The sequence below is a fragment of the Helicoverpa armigera genome, chromosome 5 (assembly GCF_030705265.1).
Source record: "Helicoverpa armigera isolate CAAS_96S chromosome 5, ASM3070526v1, whole genome shotgun sequence".
NCBI classification, from domain to species: Eukaryota; Metazoa; Arthropoda; class Insecta; order Lepidoptera; family Noctuidae; genus Helicoverpa; species Helicoverpa armigera.
In genome coordinates this window covers 4,547,489-4,569,257 of record NC_087124.1, presented here as the reverse complement: position 1 = coordinate 4,569,257, position 21,769 = coordinate 4,547,489, and the positions used below count along the sequence as shown (strand labels likewise).

Genomic DNA, 21,769 nt, shown 5'->3' with positions numbered 1-21,769 from the left:
TTTGTAAGAGTATAATAATTTTCCCGCGGTTTCACCCGCGTCCCGCGGGAACTACTGCCCATGCCTGGGTAAAATATAACATACGTTAGTCGGGAATAGTGTACCTAGCTCCACAAAAGTGAAATTTTTTTTTAATCGGTTCAGTAGTTTACATAGGTATTTCTGGGCTTCCTTTAGTTAGGGCACCAACAAACAAAGAAAAAATATTTCCTCTTTATTATGTTAGATACTTTCTTACATATTGTATCAGTTTAATTAAATAGCGCAATATTACGTTGCGCCATTTAATTTATTGTCTAGGTGGCGCCTTAGGGTCAATTCCCACTGAAAGAGCAGCGGCCGGCAGCGGCCGTAATTGCAAGGGATTGAGCGCGGCGCGGTGCGGCGCCGCGCTCGCGCTCAATCCCTTGCAATTGGAATTGACCCTTAGACATGATAAACACCAACAAAGTACAGGCGCTTTATAAAGCACAAACACAGCTCAGTATTGTGGCGAATAAGTGGTTTGCAAAGTCGTTATAAATATTTTTGAAGGTCAATATTAATCAGTTTCTTGTGATCTTATGATATATGTTTCAGAACCAGCAGTGGCGGCGTAGCATCGGGTGGCACCCGGGGCGAACTACTTATTAAGCAACCCTCCCAAAAAAACGACAAAATATAATCACGTAGTAAAAAAAATCATACAGAATTAACACAAAAGTACCCAAACAAGTTAGAAAATAGCACCGTAAAGTGAAGGACCCGCGAGCGAAGCAAGCGCGAAATTTTTGAGACGCAAAGAGATATGTACAGGCTTCGGAGAAAACTAGTGTAAAGTGTAAGGCGCGAGCGTAGCGAGCGCGAAATTTTTGAGTTTTTAAACCCAGAAGTTCCCAAAAAGTTTGAAAAAAGCACTGTAAAGTGAAGAAGGGCGCGTAAGTTTTGATTTTTCATTTCATTTCATTTATTTGCATAAAATGTGGTACAAGAGTTGGTACAAAATTTAATTAAAGTGCTAGACACATTCCGCAGTTATAAAACAGCATGCAAATATTGAGAGAGAAAAAAAAGAAAACACAGACTTAATCTATCAGTTGTAACACTCACACAAAAGAAACACAATACTTAAAATAAGAGTAGTTACTAAGAGTAGTTACAATGCATTTCTAAAATGATAGGATTGAGTCGAAAATTTTCTTATAAACTCCTCTACAGAATAGAAGCTCTCTTCTATTAGCCACGTTCGTAGAGACCTACAGAATTTCTCATATGGCAATTCGATTATCTTCTGAGGCAGAGAGTTAAAGATAAGCGGCGCCATGTACACGCAACTTCGTCTGCACATTTCCAGCCGTGGATTTGGCATTTTTAAATAAGAATGAGTGACTTTGCGCTTGTTTGTATTATTTTTACGTTCAAACAATTCAATATTGGATTTAACGAATTTGGCCACTTCATAAATGTACATGCTAGGGACAGTTAATATTTTTTCTTGTTTGAAAATGGGCCTGCAAGAGTCTGACCATTTAGCATTAAAGATAGCGCGAATACATTTCTTCTGTGCAATAAAAACACGCATAAGATCTGCTGTATACCCCCATATCACTATGCCATATCGTATAATGGAGCACACGTAGGCATGGTACACCATTAAAGATGTGTGTTTCGAAGAAGAATCTTTGATTCTTTTTACAGCAAAAACAGATTTATTAATTTTTTTACAGATGTTATCGATATGATCTTTCCATATAAGGTGTTCGTCTACTGTAATCCCAAGAAACTTAATGTTTTTGACCTGTTCGATGGGTGTATTATTACAAGTGATGTCTAATTGTTTCGATTTGCTTTTATGTGACCTAAAATTAATTATTTTCGTTTTATCTAAGTTTATTTTTAATGCATTTATATCGAGCCATTCAGTAATCTCTTTTAGTAGTTTATGTATTTCCTCTTTATAGTTTTTTTCACTATCACACCGTATAATTACTGAGGTATCATCCGCAAATAAAACACATTCGTGGTTGTAGACCACCTGGGGAAAATCATTAACGTAGATGAGGAATAATAAAGGTCCTAAAATGCTTCCTTGTGGTACTCCAAAATGGTTAAATCTGGGATTGGAATCGAAATTTTCGAGAGTATTGGTTTTGCTATTAAATTTAGTTACACGAGTTATTTGTGTTCTGCCAGTTAGGTACGATTTAAACCAATCTAACGCTATACCTCTCACACCATATTTTTCTAACTTGCTTATGAGTCTAGTATGATCAACAACATCAAATGCCTTACTTAAGTCTAGAAAGAGAACGCTAGGAGAAATTTTATGATTTATGCTGTTTATTATTGAATTTATTAGATTAAATGTTGCCAACTGGGTAGATTTACCTTTTCTGAACCCAAATTGTTCTTTGGCAAGTACATCGGTCTTATTTAGAAAATTTAATAGCCTCTTATAAACGATTATACATAATAACGATACTTGTGATGCAAGAAGATATCTAAAGAGATTAGAGAAAATTACTGTCAAATGTAAGGCGCGAGCGCAGCGAGCGCGAAATTTTTGAGTTTTGGAACACTCAGACAAGTTAAAGTAAAAAGTAAAAAAAAAACGACCAGAAATTGAAGCAACTGCGAGCGAGCTCAAAATTTATTGAGATTTGGGACACCAAAGTCCTCCATCTCCTCTTACAAATAGCGCCTAAATAGCTTAGAAATATCCACTGTTTTTTTTTTGAGGACTCTAATTTAACTCAGAATTAAGCACAAATTACAAGAAACCGTGACTTAAGCGAGCGTCTTTTTTTTTTGCTACTTCGGTGCTTTCTGTTTGCTAGATTGAGGAATCAAAACGTAGGTAAGCGTAGAACAAATTAGAAATGAAGAGAAATTTTTTTTTCTAACTTTGAGGAATTAATTAAAGTAATCAGATAAAAGCAAAAATACAAGAGAAGGGTGACAGTCGAACTGAGAGGGGTGACCGCCTCGATGTCTCACACATGCACTGTTGTAGTTTTGTTTTAAAATTTGAATATCACGCAGTAAATGGTAGTGAACCTAGGCTTCGCAGATTAGAATGGCACCCTTAGTGACTTGTTCCTTCTGCCCGCGCCATCCTGGTCGTGCAGATATGTGCCGACCGAGATGGCACCCCCCGAGATGTGGCACCCGGGGCGGACCGCTACTGAGAACCAGACGCGGTCCTAGTCTAGGAATTTGGCGGAGGTTCAGGGTCAAGATAACAAAAAAACTCCGGTTTATGACATTCACGATAATATGTTGTTTTGACACGTGTAAAGTTGGTCTTTTTGGTAATATTATTTCACAGATAGGGGAATGAAAACCTGTTTTTATTTTGAGGAAGTTGTTTTTTTTTTAATTTGTAAATAAGTACACAACTGTATGAGGATGCAAGACTACAAAAAATTAATGTCATAAACTTGATAGTGCTCAATAATGCTTTGAAATATGAATTTACTACGAGATCACATGGCGGATTAAAAATACAATTTTTTAACAATATAAAAATATATTTCAGTATCAAATTGTAGATATAAATATTTTTATATGGACAGTTTTTCACTTAAAACTAGGTAGAAGAGTGAAGATGTATCCATTAAATGAATACGTACAATATAAATGAGTATTAAAGGTTAAAAAAATTGAATACTGAGGACGACGGTTCATCACAGATTATTAAAAAAAATAGATATTCTTATCTTATATAATATACTTAATCGCTATTAACCCAAGCACCACTTACTTTACTACTTACAAAAACGATTTGCGCATTTCGTGAACGCAAATGATAATTTGTGCAAACCACATAAAAAAATACCGCATGCTCCTAAGACGATAACACTAGATATTTTCGTGTACTTTTTTTCGATTGAATCGGATACCGACATCATGAAACACGCAAATTATTTGTTTATGATGCGACAAGCGGCGGATTAGACTTCTTTGGTCAAAGTCTATATTATTCTAAAGATGCTGGTTACACAGTCTTGACGCCGGGATCAGCAGCTGTGAAAGGATTGAAGTCGCCAAGTTTTACTAACTCCACGGACTTTTCCCATAACTTCTTAGCGTATTCGTCGTTCAAACCTTTCGGAGCCGGACTGGTTACTGCACAATCACTGCAAACAAGGAGTTAGTTTTACAATTGCAGAAGATTTATTAAAAACCTGTTAAGCGCGAGTCGGACTCGCGCACAAAGGGTTTCATGCAACAAACTTTAAAACTGGCAAATAATCGTATCAGCTGAATGGGAGTCCCCTCAGATACTAATTTTATTTTTCTTAAAAAACAAACTGCTTAACTAATTATAACAGTTCATGAAACAGCCTGGTGACAGACGGAAATCTTAGTAATAGGGTCGTTTTACCTTTTGGCTATGAAACCATAAAAACCCCGCATACAAAGAATTTACATATTCTTGTAACTGCGTTCGTCTTTTACACATGTACGAATTGATGATGTATAGTCACATACTGAACGGCATTCCCAAAAAAAAAGTATAGTTCCAATTTTAAAATATCAACTCACCTATAATACAGGCCAGTCTCATTCGCACATTTCTCGTCGACCGCACAATATATTGTCGTTTGCGCTCCAAGTTCCGGCGACTTCATGAAAGGTGCCAGTACGAAGCCGATAATCTGTCGCGCTCCCGAGAAAAGAGTCTCGTTCAAATGACGGCCGAGTTCAGTTTTTATGACGCCTGGGTGGAGGCTGTATGTGTTTATGCCTTCTATGTTGTGCTCCTGTTGAGGAGAAAATATTTAAGGTGCTGATAGGTTTACAATTACATCCTTCTTTATCACACTTATACTTAAGAGTTGATGGGTATGTTAATTTATTATTACTTCTACACATGCAAACATTAAGAACTTGGGATTTAATATAGCTTATTCTCCAGAAACACATAGGATCGGAAATTTATCAGAGTGTGGGAAATATGTAGTTCCCTTGAAATAAATCTCGCAGCAAGTAGCTAGACGCCATATAGGAATGAAATTACCTTTAGTTTTGCTGCTAATTCTCGGGAGAATAATACGTTAGCCAGCTTGCTTTGCGAATACGCCTCGGCTGCATTATAATTTCGGGACTTGTAGTTCAAATCATCGAAATTGATGCCATACCCTGCAATCAAAACAGGACCATTAAATTAACCTATTTATAACAGACTTGGCATCATTCAGAAGATGTAGTAAATGTGAAACTTACTAGTATGAGCCTTAGAGGAAACAGTAACAATTCTCGCAGGCGTACTGTTCCTGATTCGCGGCAACAGAAGCACGGTCAATAAAAAATGTGCTAAATGATTTGTTCCAAGCTGCATCTCAAACCCATCTTCAGTCTCACTCTTTGGGCACATCATCACCCCTGCATTGTTCACAAGTATATTAATCTGTGGTTCCGTATCTAAAATGTTCTGTGCAAAGTCCCGAACAGACTTCAAGGAGGTAAGGTCGCATTTAGCTAGAACTATCTTGCCAGTATCTGGTAAATCTTTGCAGCGGGTTTCTATGTCGGTTTTCGCTTCTTCAGCCCTTTCTAAGCTGCGACACGCCATTATTACCTTGGCACCTGCAAAATATGAATAGCTGGTTAAAGACAATATTGAAGTTTTCATGCAAGCAAAAGTAAATGTAATGGAGAGCAAATGCCTCTTTAAATAAATGTACTCTAGGAAGTATTCAAAAGTTTGATCATCTTGGAAAAACATCTTATGAGCAAATAGTGTGCACACATTAGGTGCGTACAGAGTATGTAAGCATTTTAGAAATTTCAAAATTTATTAAAATTTTATATTGCAATTGGTGTTGCTTTAATATCTCCTGATTCTACTAGATATTGCACAAGAAGGCTAAATATAGAAATTAGCATTTGCGTATCATATCACAACAACACCATGACTTAGCATTATCACTGTCTTGTTCTTTGCTCATCTATCTTAAATGCCTATCAAACTGAACTTTGAACAACAGATTTTTTGGAACTTATTAATATGATGTAATGTTATGTAAATCTATACTAATATTATAAAGCTGAAGAGTTTGTTTGTTTGTTTGAACGCGCTAATCTCAGGAACGACTGGTCCGATTTGAACAATTCTTTCGGCGTTAGATAGCCCATTTATCGAGGAAGGCTATAGGCTTTTTACCGGGTTCGTGCAGAGGTTCCCACGGGATTCGGGTGAAACCGCTGGCAGAAGCTAGTATTTTATATTTTACAAATGGTGTCTTCAAAACCATAAGATCTAAAATGACATCATGATACTGACCTCTTTTGTAAAAATCTAAAACTGTCTCCTTCCCTATGCCAGTGTTACAGCCAGTGACTAGGGCAGTCTTGCCAACCAGCTTGGCCGTGCTCAAACATCTTCCACTGAACAGGGGCATGATGATGCAAAGATTGTGAGCTTCCTGTAATAAGTATTGTTATATTAGTTGAGTAATAATATCCATTTATGGTATGAATAGTTTACCTAGTATTTTTAAAGCATTTCTGCAACATAATGGATATTTTTAAGGTTATTGACCATCTTTCACATATTTTTGGAAAACCCTAAGACAACCCACTGACCAAATAATGAGAGAAAATAGTTTTATGATGGGTGAAGCATCTTAGTTTAAGTATTATATTATGGGAATGAAAACCCGATAGTGTATTGTGTGGATACAAATGGGAGATTTATAGAATCTATTGTAGGATAACTGTTTGTGCATAATTATAGTAATAACAGTAATTACATAGTGATTATGGTACTTAACTGACCTAATGCTGTGTTGCTGAACTTTGCTGTTCTATGCCTAAGTTTATGAACCTAATACATAACATGAATAAAAGTGATATTGAATACTACTTTATAATCATTCTACAGACTTTTAGAAAGTTTTTATCAGGCCTACATGGTATGGTTTTGTGCTACTTTTGAGACGGCCTGCGTGATATAGCAGAAAAAAATGATGATAAGAAGTTTGTACTTACGATTTCTGTTTACAGTAATGATGTTTCGGCTTGCAGTTCTATATAGTACTGATTAGATAAATTAAAATAACTGTTATGCTCCTGCTCCACCTGCGTTAGCGTTAACGTTAATGTCAATGGCCAACTACACGTTACTTATAGCATTAAAAATGCGTGTTGGCTACACTTACGCAAAGAGTTAATCCCTCATGAAGTAACGCGTTAACATACATTAAAGAGATTAAACTCAGACACACAAAATAATTCTAAAAACTAAAGCTTTCTCATTTGACCATTCCATTATCGTGCTCGTAAAATGCAGTTACAACTTAAACAAAGTATCTACACTCGTCCTTGCATGCGTGCAATGAGATGGCATTAATGTAGCCAACATCACTTAGCGCTATAAGCTACGCACTAAAACCCTTTGATGCGTCCAAAAAACCGACACCCGAGTTATCGCTTAACGTTTAATGCTATTTATATTGCCATTAGTATAAATTGACATTAAAACGTTGGCCACATCTGCGTAATGCCAAAATTTAACGCGTTAAGACGCAGGTGGAGCAGTAGCATTATAATACATAAATATTAATAGAAAATTAAACTGATTCAATAAAATTGATCGTGGCGGTCGTCGGTTTTCAAGCTTGGGCGAGTGTGACACTGACACACAAATTGAATCTGTCAAGCAAGTGTCAACGACCCACTGTCAACTGTCAGTTTGAAATTAAAACTTGACAGTTGTGTTGTCGGGAGAGGTGAATATTAGAAATATTTTAATAAATTGTTATAATATTAATTGGATTTCGTTTATTCGAGCCTAGACTATGAACAGAAAATATGGTGCCTGTTTATTTAAACTCTATCCTAAAGTAATATAATACGACCGTGTCATTGCTGTCCTCCAAAACACACTTCAATTTGTTCAATTATTATTGAAACTTGTATCAGTGATTCCTTTGTGATATGAATTCTATAACGTGAAACAAATTATGTTCATTATTATGAGATAAACGTGACTGCTTATTTACTGGACTGTGTAAAATCAACATACATATATCATCTCAAGGTTTTATTTTATATTGAATAGAACCTTTCACATCCATTGTAGTGAATAGCATTTATGTACTCAATAATACGGGACTCAGTGCCAATGGAGTACGATAATGACGAGAATACTTGGCGGAGGCCGTCGACGCCGAAGGTGGAGCGCTCAGCATGTCACCAGATCCCCAAGAGGTCCACAACCGTGGCTGTGGTAGTGCTAGGGTTGGCAGTACTGAGCTGTCTGCTGGGCTACTGTGTGCTCAGCGAAACCCTGCCTTATGAATCTAAGACACTGCGCCTTGTTATTATTGTAAGTAAATCATCTATTCTCTATTTTGTATGCACAGATTTTCCTTTATAAGACTGACATGAAAATTAGGTTTATTGCCTTTAATATTTCTAATTCACTTGAATTAAAAAAAATAACAAAAATCAACAAAAACTCTCGTAGATTATTCCCCTGTTAAGAGAAAAATATTAATGAATAAAGCTCTGTTCAAATTCACAATATTTTTGACAAAGTTAATTGTTACTGTTATAGTTTTTCCGACATGGTGCCAGGACTCCAGTGCAGCCTTACAACAGTGACCCGTACAAAAACTACCAATGGCCCGATGGACTTGGTGGACTCACTAATGTAAGTACAATATAAATACTGAATTTAGCAACTGATATTGTCATATTTGCAATTTACAAAGAGGATTTTCGGAGAAGACCAAAGACTTTACAGACTGAACCAATTTAAACATTTTTTCTCTATTGGGCAGGTATACTATTTCCTGGATAAATAGGCTACATTTTATTTCTTACTTAGAGAATATTCTTCTCCAAAATCGGTCTAGCTTAAAATCTCTGTGTAAATTCATTAAAAACTGTTATTGTTACATCAAATTAAAAATTGTATAATTACTGATTTGTTACAGCTTAGAGCTTTATTTACGCTTTTGATAAGGTTATTACTGTGAGATAAGGAGTCAGAAGTAGGTAATAACGTTAAAAATAACTGTAACAAACTGATAAAAAATCACAGTTTTAGTTAAATACTGTAATAATAATCATGTAGGTTTTAACTGTCTGTGTTATTGTCTCTGGTGTGTTTGTTGTAGTGTCTTGAAAATTTATTTACAGTTCTGTCCTAAAATATATGGTCCCACTGTTGAGCCTGACCCTTTTGTTAACAATTACAGGGGACAACATTTATACATTGGCAGCATTTTAATTTTGTTCTTTGAAAATGTCTTTTCACCACTCCTTCCTTTCTTTCAGGCTGGCAAGCTTCAACTGTATGAATTAGGCAAGAAGTACAGAAGTTACTATGCCAACTTTATACCTGAAGAGTACTGTGAGAAGGATGTCTTTATACGCAGCAGCGACAAGTCCCGGTGTCTCATGAGCGCCTACACATTCCTGGCTGGACTGTACCCTCCCACGGAGAGGCAGATGTGGCATCCAGAGCTGCCGTGGCAGCCTATACCTGTGCATTCACTGCCCAAGAAACTGGACAATGTAGGTTTTAAAAACAGCAAAAAAAGATTATTGTCTATGAAAAATATATCTCTAAATAACACAGGGATAATCATTATTTTCAATTACCTTTTTTTTCGGAACTATATTATCAGAACATGAAATAAGTAACTTAAAATAATTCCTATTTCAGATAGTTGCTGCAACGAAACCTTGTAAAATATGGAAAGCAATGTACGAGGAGAAACTGGCTGAAAAGAATGAAGATCCAAAGTTTGCCGAACTTTTTGATTACTTGAGTAGACACACGAACCAGAGTATGCGCAGTGTGTTGCCTGTAGACTTTCTATACAGTACTCTCCTAGCGGAGCAAGATGCAGGCCTGAAGCTTCCAGAATGGACGAGAACAGTGTTCCCCAGCAAAATGCGGACACCATTCATGCTGAGTTTGGCTCTGCTGTCTTATAATGAGACGATGCAGAGGCTAAAAGTTGGTGAGTATGTATTTTGATCAATGTTTTTCATAACCCAAGCCGCTACACCAAAATTGCTGTTTCCATCTATCTCTACCCATACAGGGGCTCCAAACCAGAATAGTAAATATATTATATATTTTAATTTTCAGGTCCACTTCTAAAAGAAATGAAGCAAAACCTCGATGAAACAGTTCGACACGAGAACGTAGACCGCTCTCTTTACGTGTATTCTGGTCATGACGTCAATGTGGTGTCGCTTTGGCGCGCTTTCGGGTTCAATGACCTGCTGGAGCCGGAGTACGGCGCCAGCATCGTGATCGAACTACATGAAGACATTGAGCAGGAGTCATTCTTTGTTAAGGTATGGCCTTGTGTTGCAAATTATGTCAGTATTACACTTTTGTTACAGTAATAAAAAAAATGTTCGTTGCGGATGATACGATAGGCATGCATTACCGTGTCATTACGAATGCGAAAGTAACTCCGTCTTTCTGTCGCGCTTTCACACCAAAACTACTAAACCCCGATATATAACTCGCGTTTCGTACACAAGCTTAGACCCTAGACAAATAAAAGACATGTTATAAGCTACTTTTATCCGGCTGCGGGAGATCCCCGAGAGTCTAATTGCTTATGCCTCGCTTGGCGACGTACTTATTCTACTTATCAAATATTTACTAACTGTATTTATTCCAGACATTCTACCGCAACAACACGAAAGTGGAAGTTCCTCTGGAACTGAAGTTACCATTCTGCGATGATCCCTGCACGTACACTCAATTCAGTCAGCACATCAGTAAGTTTATACCGGACGACTGGGAGACCGAGTGCGGTAATGTAGACAAGTAAATATACACGTAAGTACAAAGCCAACAAGTATAGGCCAGTCCCAATATTCTATCTATCTATTGTTCTGCTTGGTAGAGATTCATCATCATTATCATCTCAGCCGTAGGACGTCCGCTGCTGAACATAGGTCTCCCCCTTAGATCTCCACAGATACCTGTTGGAGGCGACCTGCATCCAACGTCTTCCGGCGACCTTTATAAGGTCGTCGGTCCACCTTGTTGGTGGTAGTCCTACGCTGCGCTTGCTAGTCCGTAGTCTCCACTCCAGCACTTTTCGACCCCATCGGCCATCTGCTCTGCAAGCAATATGGCCTGCCCATATGGTAGAAATACGAATTCTACGAGGCTAACATAAAAAGTCTATTTCTAGGAAGCAAATCAACACATAGGTAGAATATTGAGACCGGCCGTAAGTGAATCATTATACATATACGTATGTTTTGTTGTGTAAGATTGGTAAGCCCCAAAGTCGTGGGAACGAAGTCTTAAGATGGTCTGTGACCATGACCAATTAGTCTCAAGTGGCTAATTTCATTACTACATCCTTGGTTGATATTAATTACGTGGTAACACTGACACTGATCCTGCAGGTACAGAACAAAAGTGTGTCACTGTATACTCGGTTTAGAGGTCAAAGGTAATATGTTTTTTTTTTTTAATTTACGTACAAGTAGATCTGTCAGGAAAGTATATTTAATTGTAATGCTATTAGATATTATATAGTTTTCCAAAATTGTTAATGCCTACCAGTAATGGTCATTAGTTAATTTTTAATCGGTCACAATTTCGTAATCACAAACTTATTTTTGTAAGACTCAAATGCATTAGGTTTAATATTTACGAATGCCAAAATTGAGGCTGAAGAGTTGTTGTACGTATGACGAATAGATGTTTATGTATAGTATAAGCCTATATACTTTATTATTAACTTTAACAGTATACAAATGGTCACCGTCACAACAATATTTCAATTGTCTTCAATGAAAAAATAAATCTAAATCACGAGGAGTAATTCATATTGAGCACAAGTCCAATAGAGCATTTCCAATACGTACCTATTAATCGTTAACAATTGTTATTGACTATTAGAGTATTTAACGTGATTGAGGCCTAAGTTCACCGACAACATAAACATTTAGAATCTGAAAATTCATAGCAAACATTTGTGTTAAGAAAATTGACGTTTATGCTGACGGTGAATTTGGGTCTTAAGGTCATGGACACATGATTGGCACGGTAGGGTGCAGCTCCAACCCAGCGATTAACTTGTCATTTCAATATCTCTTAAAATGTACATCTCATAACACAATATATGTAGTCAGCTACCTAACAACAGTTGCATCGCGCCGTGACGTTCATGTGTGCCATGACCTTACAATCTTCTTGCTATGTGTGTGTCATAGCATATGGCTATCTATATGCGGTTCTGCGTCTGCACATATCGTATTCTCGAATATTTTCTTAAAACTCTTCTAGGTGCAGACGCAGACATTTATGCTTTATGGTGTGCAATCGAATTTCAAATCTCTTAAAATTTATCGAATTTTATATTTAAATAGCAGTTTTCACATTCACAGGGTGCATGCCAGGTACATTCCTTGTAGAGTGGATGTCGGATCTATTTAGTGAGATTTCTGAACTATTTACATTATTACCTGTCCACTTTCAGATCTACACAATTTTTGTAAGACTGTATTTATTGATTTTAGTGGTGATTGATATTTTAATTAGACTCGACCTTTGATAGGAATTATTTCTTAAGATGATGCCTAAACTTCTTATGATGAAGAACAAAGATATTATGGAACATAGCAATATTATGAATTTTAGATTTCGGATACTTCTTATGTATTAATTCTTCTTATAAATTGGAACATATTTTGTCCTCACAACTCAAGTTTATAGATACACTAATATTTAAGTTTTCTTCTCTTATCACATATTTAAGCTCTTAACACACAGCAACAAAAGGTAGGTAGGTACATACTTCTACTAATGTACTCCCACACTTTGATATCTTTAATTCTATTTAAAAATGCCTCTATCGCATTTGTGTAAGTGATTTTAAGTATTTTACAATACGTATAAGGTGCCGTAATCTTCTTCACACAAGGTATACTTATGTATTATTTATTATAAATGTATAAAAAATATATATTCAGCATTTCTGCTAACGAATGTACTTACTCTACAAATGATTTAGTCTGTACATAAGTCACAATTAATATTTCAACTGTTATACACAAAATGTAAATAGTTATAAATTAAATTGGTGTTGTATTTTATGAGTAATGTTTGTTCGCCTAGATCGGTGGAATTGTATTGCGCGACTGTATTCGCGGCAGCTGCGCCCACGCAACTATGTCGACACTTACGTATAAAGTGACAAAGGTATAACTATAAGTATTGTCTTTGAAAACAGGAAATATAATTGTCTATTCTTAGGAAGTTTATTATTTGTTGAGAATAAATGTTAGAGTTAAATTGTAACATTTTATTGTTGTTGTTTTTGTAATGTTTACTATTAAATATATTTTATGTGATTACTTTTGACTTTTTATTTCTTACACATCCGAAGATGAAATAATAAAACATGTATAAGTTAAAAATATTCTTTATTAAAGTAAAATATTTATAAATTGTAGAAATCAAAACAATAGCTTACGTAATTAATTAATTGGACGGCACATGAACAAATAATTTCATAAATAGTAAAATTCTTACAAATAAATGCGTGCATTACAATCACAAATCTTAACTGTGATTAAAATTATATATAAAATAGAATAAAAAGTACATAGTACATAAGTAGCTTAAAATCTAGATAATTGGACGAACATTTTAACTTACAATAGTGTCATTGTACCAAAAATGGTGTTAAGAATAATATAAAAATGTGCTCAATGCATGTACATACATAGGTGTATCTAAATGGCTCACATGTTCGGTGGAATGTTAATTTGTTACAACGCTAATAAAGCTTAATTACAACAATACGGTTTAAAGCTCAGTCTTCGCTAATTGACTCATTAATCTATGGCTTATCTGGTAATAATATGTATGTTGTATTTGTCTTCAACACGCATATATTATGGAAATAGTTGTCAAAGTAACATCTCTTTGAAATAACGGCTGCTATCGCAAAATTACAGTTTACCTACTCTAAGCTCGTTGTTCGATATAATTCGCATTTAAATACAATAAGAATTAAAATAATCCTATTTGATCTTTAAGTAGATACAAAAAAATGGTAAGGCACTCTTAAGTCATCATTGCTTACTGCCTATATTGTATCATTTCAATAAAAATATTCAATACTCCATTAAAAAAAAAATGTTAATTTAGTTCCCACAACACGTGAGTACATGTCTCTCTTTGAACGCCCTCATTGCTGTGTACACAATGATAGATATCCAGACGGCCACAGCTGCCCAAGCGGCGATGACTGCCAAATGCAAGGAGACACCTGTGTTGATGAAATCACCGCGGCGGCTGTTCGGCGCGTCCTTTTGCAAGTAGTCCATAAAGTCGTAAATTGCCTGGCAAGCTAGACGAAAGTGTATCGCGGTCGCGTGGTCCCCTGTGGCTCGCAGCTCCTGCAACACGAATGATAATTAGGTTATTATGATTGAGTCTCTCTCATTACCTAATGCTATTGTGTAGGTTCATAATTATGATGTTATGTCTCTTTAAACTAAACTTACGGGCTAAAAAAGTCTACTCATTCCAAATACTGGTCTTTAATTTGGAACCTCAGGTATGTAACATACCTACATATACGAGTATCAGTACATTACACTCCTAGTGGTGAGTCGGCTACCAGATTTTTACGTATAACGTAAGGAATTTCTCGGGTGCAGAAAACAGTTGAGAGGCCCATCCATCCCATAATGACTCAAATTGTGCTCAGTCCTCAGAGACGCGATGAGCAGCAGTCTTTACACAACATCAGAAGTCAGAAAATCTAACAGCCGTTCCCATCAGAGGGTATGGAAGTTGTAAAGTGCTCAAATGTGCAATGGACTGGGCACTGGCAATCCCTCTTTGTGAAAAACCGGTACTCAGTAGCACTAGATAGTATAAGATGATCTCAAACTTTTATTTGGAATTATTGGCTATTAATCCGGGATTAAAACTTTATCTACCAGTGGCGAAGGGTGGTTTAATGAAATAGGGAAGCCGCAGCTAAAAAAAACTGGGGGGGGAGTACTCAGGGATGGGGGGAGAGGTAATGGAGGTAATTTCTCAGTCCACCTTTTAGCACTGAGTGAGAGACTGTTAGAGTTGAGAGATAGTTTGAACATGTTTTCTCGAGGAATTCGGCAGATTATTAATATCTATAAAACTTTATTATCTTTACATAAAATAAGTTCCTTCCTAGAGTAAATAATCTGTCGGAAAACGTCTAATGCGATAAATGCTATCCTAGTCAAGTTTTAAAAGTAGGTACACTAAAAAGAAACCTGATGCAAACTGTCTACGTATCAAAATAACTCATTTCAAGGTAGGTCTAGGTCTCTCTATTTTCACTATACACACTGTACTTAGTGTACTTATACTGAGTAGCAGGTCACAGTGCGATCGCGGGGATTAGTAGGGACTGTAGGGAGTAATGTAATGATACTGCCAATTACTTAATCAAAATTATATACTTGGTGAATACAAAAAAATTTGTAAATTCCCAAGTAGGGTCATTAAATCGCGGAGAATCTTAACACCGCGATTCAGGATTTGCATAAAAATGCACAACGCCATCTATGTTGACATAATGTAACTAAAACACTTAAACTAACATAAAATATTGTACACACACGAACTATGTTATTTCCAAATGATACACACACTAATAAATTCAATTAAGTAATACAAATAACAAATTGTTAATGGTATTATCTAAAACAAAATAAGAACAATGAGAGTGAATTTGTCTGATTTGTTTGTTTACATATTTGAGAGCTCTAAGCACTGTCACTCGCGCGTAGACAGATATAGCTACTCTACTCTTGACGCGTTCTTTCTCGTTCACTCGCGAGTTTTGATTGGTGGAAGCCGCTCCGTGAGCCGGGTTACCGCTCGCCCATAGTTTGCGAACATCGCGCGGCGCGGCGTGGATGACGTCACGCAAGCGTAGTTTTGTATGGAGGAGGAAGCCGCGGCTTGTTTAGTAGGAGCAAAATGTTTCAAGTAATTTATAGACAATTTTTTTTACGGTGGTAGGCGTTTTGTTATACCTACATATTTAAATTGTGTGGTTTAAATGATTATATTAATTATACCTATACCTATATTATAACTTATACCTATGCTTCTTTCTTGAAATTCGAAAGGGAAGCCGATGGGAATCGGCTTATAAGGACGCCTCGCCACTGTTATCTACTACTATAAGAAGTGTATCTCATTGTTAATATTACAGATAGCAATCTGGTATATCCATTGATATACTGGAAAATATTAAAATTTTTGTTTTGAACCGTACCCACTACTTTAGGAAAGCCCCAATCCAGTTGTGAATTTTACGTGTCTATTAATTCCGCTTATCAATTAATTTACGCCGGATATAGAGGCTTCGAGACAAAAGTGATGATTACTTGATTAGCTATCTTCGTTATTATAGTAAACTAGCCGTTTTTCCGCGGTTGCACCCGCGTCCCGTGGGAGCTTCTGCCCACACCGGGATAAAATATAGCCTATGTTACTCGCAGATAATATAGCTTTCTAATGGTGAAAGAATATTTAAAATCGGTCCAGTAGTTTTTGAGTTTATCCATTACAACCAAACAAACAAAGTTTTCCTCCTTATAATATTAGTATAGATTAGCTTCCACCCGCGGTTTGGCTCGTCCTTTGAAAACTACTCCGCACACCGGAATAAAAAGCCTTCCTACCTACACTCTTCTTTATCGTGCCTTGAAAGAAGTTCCAATCGGAGTAATCAGTTCCTTAGCACGTTCAGACAAACAAACAAACACTTCAACTTTATAATATTAGTATAGATAGGTACATAGATTAAAGTAGATGTAATATTTCGAAGAGATAGGGATTGGTATATAATACCACATTCAGATTCTTGGAAAACACTTTAAGGCTATCTTCAGTCATGCGTTTCATCATCTTCTTGGCCCTTTTGGGCACCGCTTTGGGTAAGATATTATTGATAGCATTTATAAAAGCTTTCATAAATTCTCCTATGCTGCACGCGGAGAGGCCGAAGACGTTATAAAAATTGTCATTTCTACTCGCAATGCCCATTGTAGACCAAATCTTTTTTACGTTCAACCTTCCACAATGTTTACAATTTAAAAGAAAATGTTCAAATTGTAAGCTGTAGTAATTCGTAACCGGGTGCCATGCACGCGTTTCCACTTTCGCTGGCCTCGTCTCCCGTCGCCCGCGGAAAATATCAGGCGATTAGTATAGCGTGGCTTGTATCAAAGAGTGAAAAATACGATGCATGGGATGAAGAGTCATGTAAAACATTATTTTTTCAGCGAACCCAAGGAGCATGAGCCGTATAGTCGGGGGCACACCTACTTCCATCTCGGCGTATCCTTACATGACGAACATGCAGAGAAACGTCCTGGGTATCTGGTGGGCGCAAAGTTGCGGAGGATCTCTCCTCACTAGAACCTCCGTGCTCTCCGCTGCTCACTGCTTCCAGTACGTAGAAGTGTTTTTTTATTTGTTTGTTTCTTTGTCTTCGAAATTCGTAGCTACTTTTCAGAGTCCGAATTTAATAATTGAACTATAATTGTTTGTTTAGCGGTGATTTTGCTTGGCAATGGCGCGCAGTCCTCGGTAGTTCTCTCTCAGACAGCGAAGACATCGTGCACACACTCAACCGAGTTATTCTACACCCGCAATACGACCACAGTGCTCTGAACTTCGACGTAGCCATCCTGCACTTCAACAACCCAGCCGTTTACTCTAACAACGTGCAGGCCGGTAGCATCGCTGGATCTAACTACCACGTTGCAGATGGAGCCACTGTCACTCATATCGGATGGGGCAGACTTTGGGTAATTATCTACGAACTTATAAAACGAAGTCTTCCACCGCTACGGTCTATCCGTCTATACGCGATAACTTCAAAATCTACAGCACTAATGAACGAACGACGTACTTGGTTGCAATGTTACTATTTCGTACAAATATAACGAAAATCACAGGGTCTCTTAGCCTCGATTTTAAACGCATCGCCTAGTAATTTTTCTATTGGTTTGTCTCATAATATTTAACATCGTGCCAATATAAGCGTAAAAATAAATTATTATTTTCAGGATCAAGGGCCGACATCCCAGCAGCTTATGCGCGTCGACGTGAACATCATCAACCACCAACTTTGCACAGAACGTTACGCCTATCTGAAGTCTCAGGAGAACTATGGCTGGTTGCCCGACGTGACGAGCAACATGCTTTGTGCTGGGGTCTTAAACGAGGGTGGTCGGGACGCCTGCGGGGGAGACTCCGGCGGTCCCCTGCTACACAACCATGTTATCGTCGGAATAACCTCGTGGGGCTATAGATGCGCACATCCCCTCTACCCCGGTGTGAATGCTCGTGTTTCGTATTTCTCTAACTGGATTGTGGCCAATGCTTAGATGCGTTATTTTATGAGCTATGTGGTGTCTTATACTATCAAGGAATCTTTGTATGTGTTATTTGATGTAGGCTAACAACTTTCTGCATATTGACTCACTCTATGTTCCAAGATGCCTTTAAGTTTGTCAAGAAATATTCATTTGATTTAAAAAATAGAAAAATATGTTTAACATTTTCTCATTGGAGCTTTAACTGCTCTAACTCCTGTCCTGTGCTCTAACATTTATGGAAACACTTGCTTTAATTAGTTTTGGTTAGGGTCTGCCCCCAGCCTCTAGTCAGTATAAGTACATAAGTAGGTACATAGAGGAAATACCCAAGGGGAAGTTTTGTCACAAGTAAATTAGAGTTGTGGTCTTGCCCACAGAGCATTGGTACACACTATGGTAGATCTGCCATTGGTATTCTGAGAGGTGAACAAGACAAGGGTTTTTAAAGTATGGGGTCTTGCAGGGCTTTAAATGGCCCCTGTGCAATCAAACTTTGTCAAGATTATGGTTGGGAAATATGAATTAAAATGTAGTATCTCTGGCCCTAAGAGTTTCTAGGCCAAAGTACCACTTTCATTTTTATTTTATTATAATATAAAATTAGGTAAACTTACCCTGACTAAATATCCTCTATATTGCGTACAGGTCTTTAGGAAGCCATCAGTTAATATGGCAGCATGTACCAAAGAGTACACAGCAAACAGTCCAGCTATACACGATGTGGGTATCCAGCAGTATATGACTGAGTCATTGCTCCTGCTCACTCTCGTCCTTGTGCTCACTACTATTGACTCACCCTCACTGAAAATGAGTCATAGTGATAACAATTTCATATAAGATTCTTATGATAAATATTGTCTTATAGCTGAAGGTAAAATAGGTAATAGACTACTTACATTTCCTCCATGGTTGTAGACTTCTCATCCTCATACTGTCCAACATTGTTGATACACACTCTGTACATATGGAACAGTGCCATCACTATGGCATAGACAATAACAGGCAAAGGCGCGAACACGGCATACAGGCAGTATGAGTTGTGACCTCCATTGAAGTACTGGAATGTGCTGACTCCGTACAGAATGCAGCCGCAGTTGGTGTTCTCAAAGTAACCGCCGGGACACACGTCCAGCGTGGTCCGCCAGTGGTTGTACGGTATTCCCACACATAAGACAGACACGGCGAGGAATACCACTACAAACAAGTAGCTCCAACACAGACGACGTTCTGTTTCGTATTGATTCATCGTCATTCCTGAAAGAACTCTTTATTTAATTAACATTTCAATTACATTTAAGGAACCCAATAACATATCAACATACAACAACAAAACAGAAAAGCATACAAAACTTACCGAATAAAAACTAGAACTTGAAGTACACCAAAATTAGGATTACTAGGTCAGCTCATGTGCCAGGGAGTTATGTTGATAACGAACATAAAGGGCACGCGAATTTCTGATTAAACATTTGCTGAGATAAGATTACGAGTTTACGACTCCACACAACACAACACAGTTTTGACAATTGATGACACAATTGACACCTTTTCTTGGCTGTCATGCATGACAATAACAACAGTGCAGCGCCCGCCCTTAAAACATTGATTACAAGCGAGAATCGATTACGAAATGGATAAAAAATACGACAGTACAAAGCCTAGTGTTAAATCCACAAACAAATCGTATGAACGATTTTGTGGGGCATAGGAACAGAACAGGGTAGGAGGAAGAAAAGGCATTAATATTGTCTTATGGCTCAACAATGAATAAATCAATGATACAGCCTCGTTGGTCTAGTAGTCATGCTGCTCTGCCATGAACTAATAAAAAAATTCGGTTTTAACTCAATTGCAACGTGACAGCAAATAGCAAGAACACAATCGATCACAATTTTGCATCAAGTTAGATCGACTTTATATTTTTTAGTTTTCTAGCAACTATGCATACGATCCCACCACTAATGATAGCAGTAATCAAAATAAATGTCAAAATTCGAAAAACAGACTTGAGCTGAGCCCGAAAACAGTGAAATCATCACCATTCATAATAATTCAAGATGAAATTAAACAGTAACACTAAAATAGTTGGAAAGAACTTGGTACTCGTACCATACAGAGAATATCATGTGCCCAGGTAAGTTTTAGAGTTTCAGAAGATTTTGTTGCTAGTTGGGTCGGATGTCTTCTTAGTTTTAGTACCTATTTACTTTTTCAGGTACCACGAGTGGATGCAATCTGTAGAACTGCAGAAACTAACAGCATCGGAACCATTGACATTAGAGGAGGAATACGAAATGCAAAGGTCTTGGCGTGAAGATGAAGACAGTGTGTTTCATTCATGTATCTAACTGGCTGAAGTAAACCTGTGCCACTGTTTGTTTCTCGCATGATAGCTCATACTTACACAGAGTATTTTATTTTCAGAATGCACTTTTATAATATTAGACAAAGATATTTATGAAAAAAGTAATGATGAAACAGGTAAATAATGTACGAGGTTAAATGGAATATAATTATGTATTTATATTGTGACTTTAACTCACACAATTTATTTATTTCTAGATGCAATGATTGGAGACACAAATATATTCATAACTGACAATGAGCTTGCAGCAGGTGAAATAGAAATTATGATAGCGGAGGAGTCAGCCCGTGGCAAAAAGTTTGGATGGGAAGCTGTTATTTTAATGTTCCTTTATGGAATAAAACATATAAATATAAAACTATTTGAAGCAAAAATATCTCTGACTAACACTATCAGTATCAAAATGTTTAATAAATTAGGTTTTCAGGAAAAGTCAGTTAGTGAAGTGTTCCAAGAAGTCACCTTGGAAAAGAAAGTTAATGATGAATGGATTAGATGGTTGAATGAACAAGCACAATATGAAATACAAACATGTTGATGTACATTTACATGCATGTTATTTTGCTTATATAATTATACTACCCTACATTATAACTACTAGCTAAAATGAAATATTTTTATTTGTATTTCCTGCTACTGTTCCTCCCACGACAACTGTTCTACTCCCTACTGTTTGGCAAGAAACAAGGATTAGATTTTTGTTTATCAATCTGATACACCACTTCTACTTCATTCACCTAATTCTATAGATTCAGGCAAGCTTCTGTGCGTTTCCATGGAGGAAATTCATTTTGATTAAGATATATTATTGTGTAACCATTTTTTCGAAAAATTCTAGTTCACTTATTAAAACGTGTTCAAAGGGCATGAATAGATTACTAACAACCTTTTCAAGTGTTGTATTTGCACTTTAATGTCGACACGCAACTAAAACAAAAGTTTTTTAGGGTCCGAAAAAACAAGTACTTAGAATATAAAAATAAAGTGTTTCGTCTATAGCACAGCTGTAAACGTCAGCTGTCA

The 21,769-nt window shown here is 36.9% G+C and overlaps 5 protein-coding genes across 5 annotated transcripts; 3 read left to right on the top strand and 2 right to left on the bottom strand.

The window, feature by feature from the left end:
* Positions 1-940: 940 nt before the first annotated feature.
* LOC110371776 (retinol dehydrogenase 13) lies at positions 941-7,610 on the bottom strand. Its single transcript, XM_064034674.1, has 7 exons — positions 7,534-7,610; positions 6,976-7,052; positions 6,269-6,410; positions 5,209-5,571; positions 5,003-5,124; positions 4,528-4,745; positions 941-4,118 (listed from the first exon to the last, which is right to left on the bottom strand). The coding sequence occupies exons 3-7, from the start codon at positions 6,384-6,386 to the stop codon at positions 3,977-3,979; spliced, it is 963 nt and encodes a 320-aa protein (XP_063890744.1). The 5' UTR covers positions 6,387-6,410; positions 6,976-7,052; positions 7,534-7,610; the 3' UTR covers positions 941-3,976.
* Positions 7,611-7,658: 48 nt separating this feature from the next.
* On the top strand, positions 7,659-11,414 carry LOC110371747 (prostatic acid phosphatase). The gene is made up of 6 exons (XM_021328125.3): positions 7,659-8,314; positions 8,546-8,641; positions 9,271-9,510; positions 9,662-9,962; positions 10,094-10,305; positions 10,641-11,414. Exons 1-6 carry the CDS (start codon positions 8,081-8,083, stop codon positions 10,791-10,793), a joined length of 1,236 nt encoding a protein of 411 aa, XP_021183800.3. The 5' UTR covers positions 7,659-8,080; the 3' UTR covers positions 10,794-11,414.
* A 1,976-nt stretch (positions 11,415-13,390) lies between these two features.
* On the bottom strand, positions 13,391-19,904 carry LOC126055002 (uncharacterized). The gene is made up of 4 exons (XM_049842209.2): positions 19,736-19,904; positions 19,278-19,635; positions 18,996-19,182; positions 13,391-14,388 (listed from the first exon to the last, which is right to left on the bottom strand). Exons 2-4 carry the CDS (start codon positions 19,631-19,633, stop codon positions 14,134-14,136), a joined length of 798 nt encoding a protein of 265 aa, XP_049698166.1. The 5' UTR covers positions 19,634-19,635; positions 19,736-19,904; the 3' UTR covers positions 13,391-14,133.
* LOC126054972 (trypsin, alkaline B) lies at positions 16,715-18,471 on the top strand. Its single transcript, XM_049842105.2, has 4 exons — positions 16,715-16,932; positions 17,281-17,449; positions 17,553-17,808; positions 18,070-18,471. Exons 1-4 carry the CDS (start codon positions 16,890-16,892, stop codon positions 18,388-18,390), a joined length of 789 nt encoding a protein of 262 aa, XP_049698062.2. The 5' UTR covers positions 16,715-16,889; the 3' UTR covers positions 18,391-18,471.
* Positions 19,905-20,349: 445 nt separating the features above from the next.
* Positions 20,350-21,290, top strand: LOC110383743 (alpha/beta-tubulin-N-acetyltransferase 9). The gene is made up of 4 exons (XM_021344614.3): positions 20,350-20,515; positions 20,597-20,706; positions 20,806-20,862; positions 20,944-21,290. Exons 1-4 carry the CDS (start codon positions 20,439-20,441, stop codon positions 21,282-21,284), a joined length of 585 nt encoding a protein of 194 aa, XP_021200289.1. The 5' UTR covers positions 20,350-20,438; the 3' UTR covers positions 21,285-21,290.
* Positions 21,291-21,769: the final 479 nt, after the last annotated feature.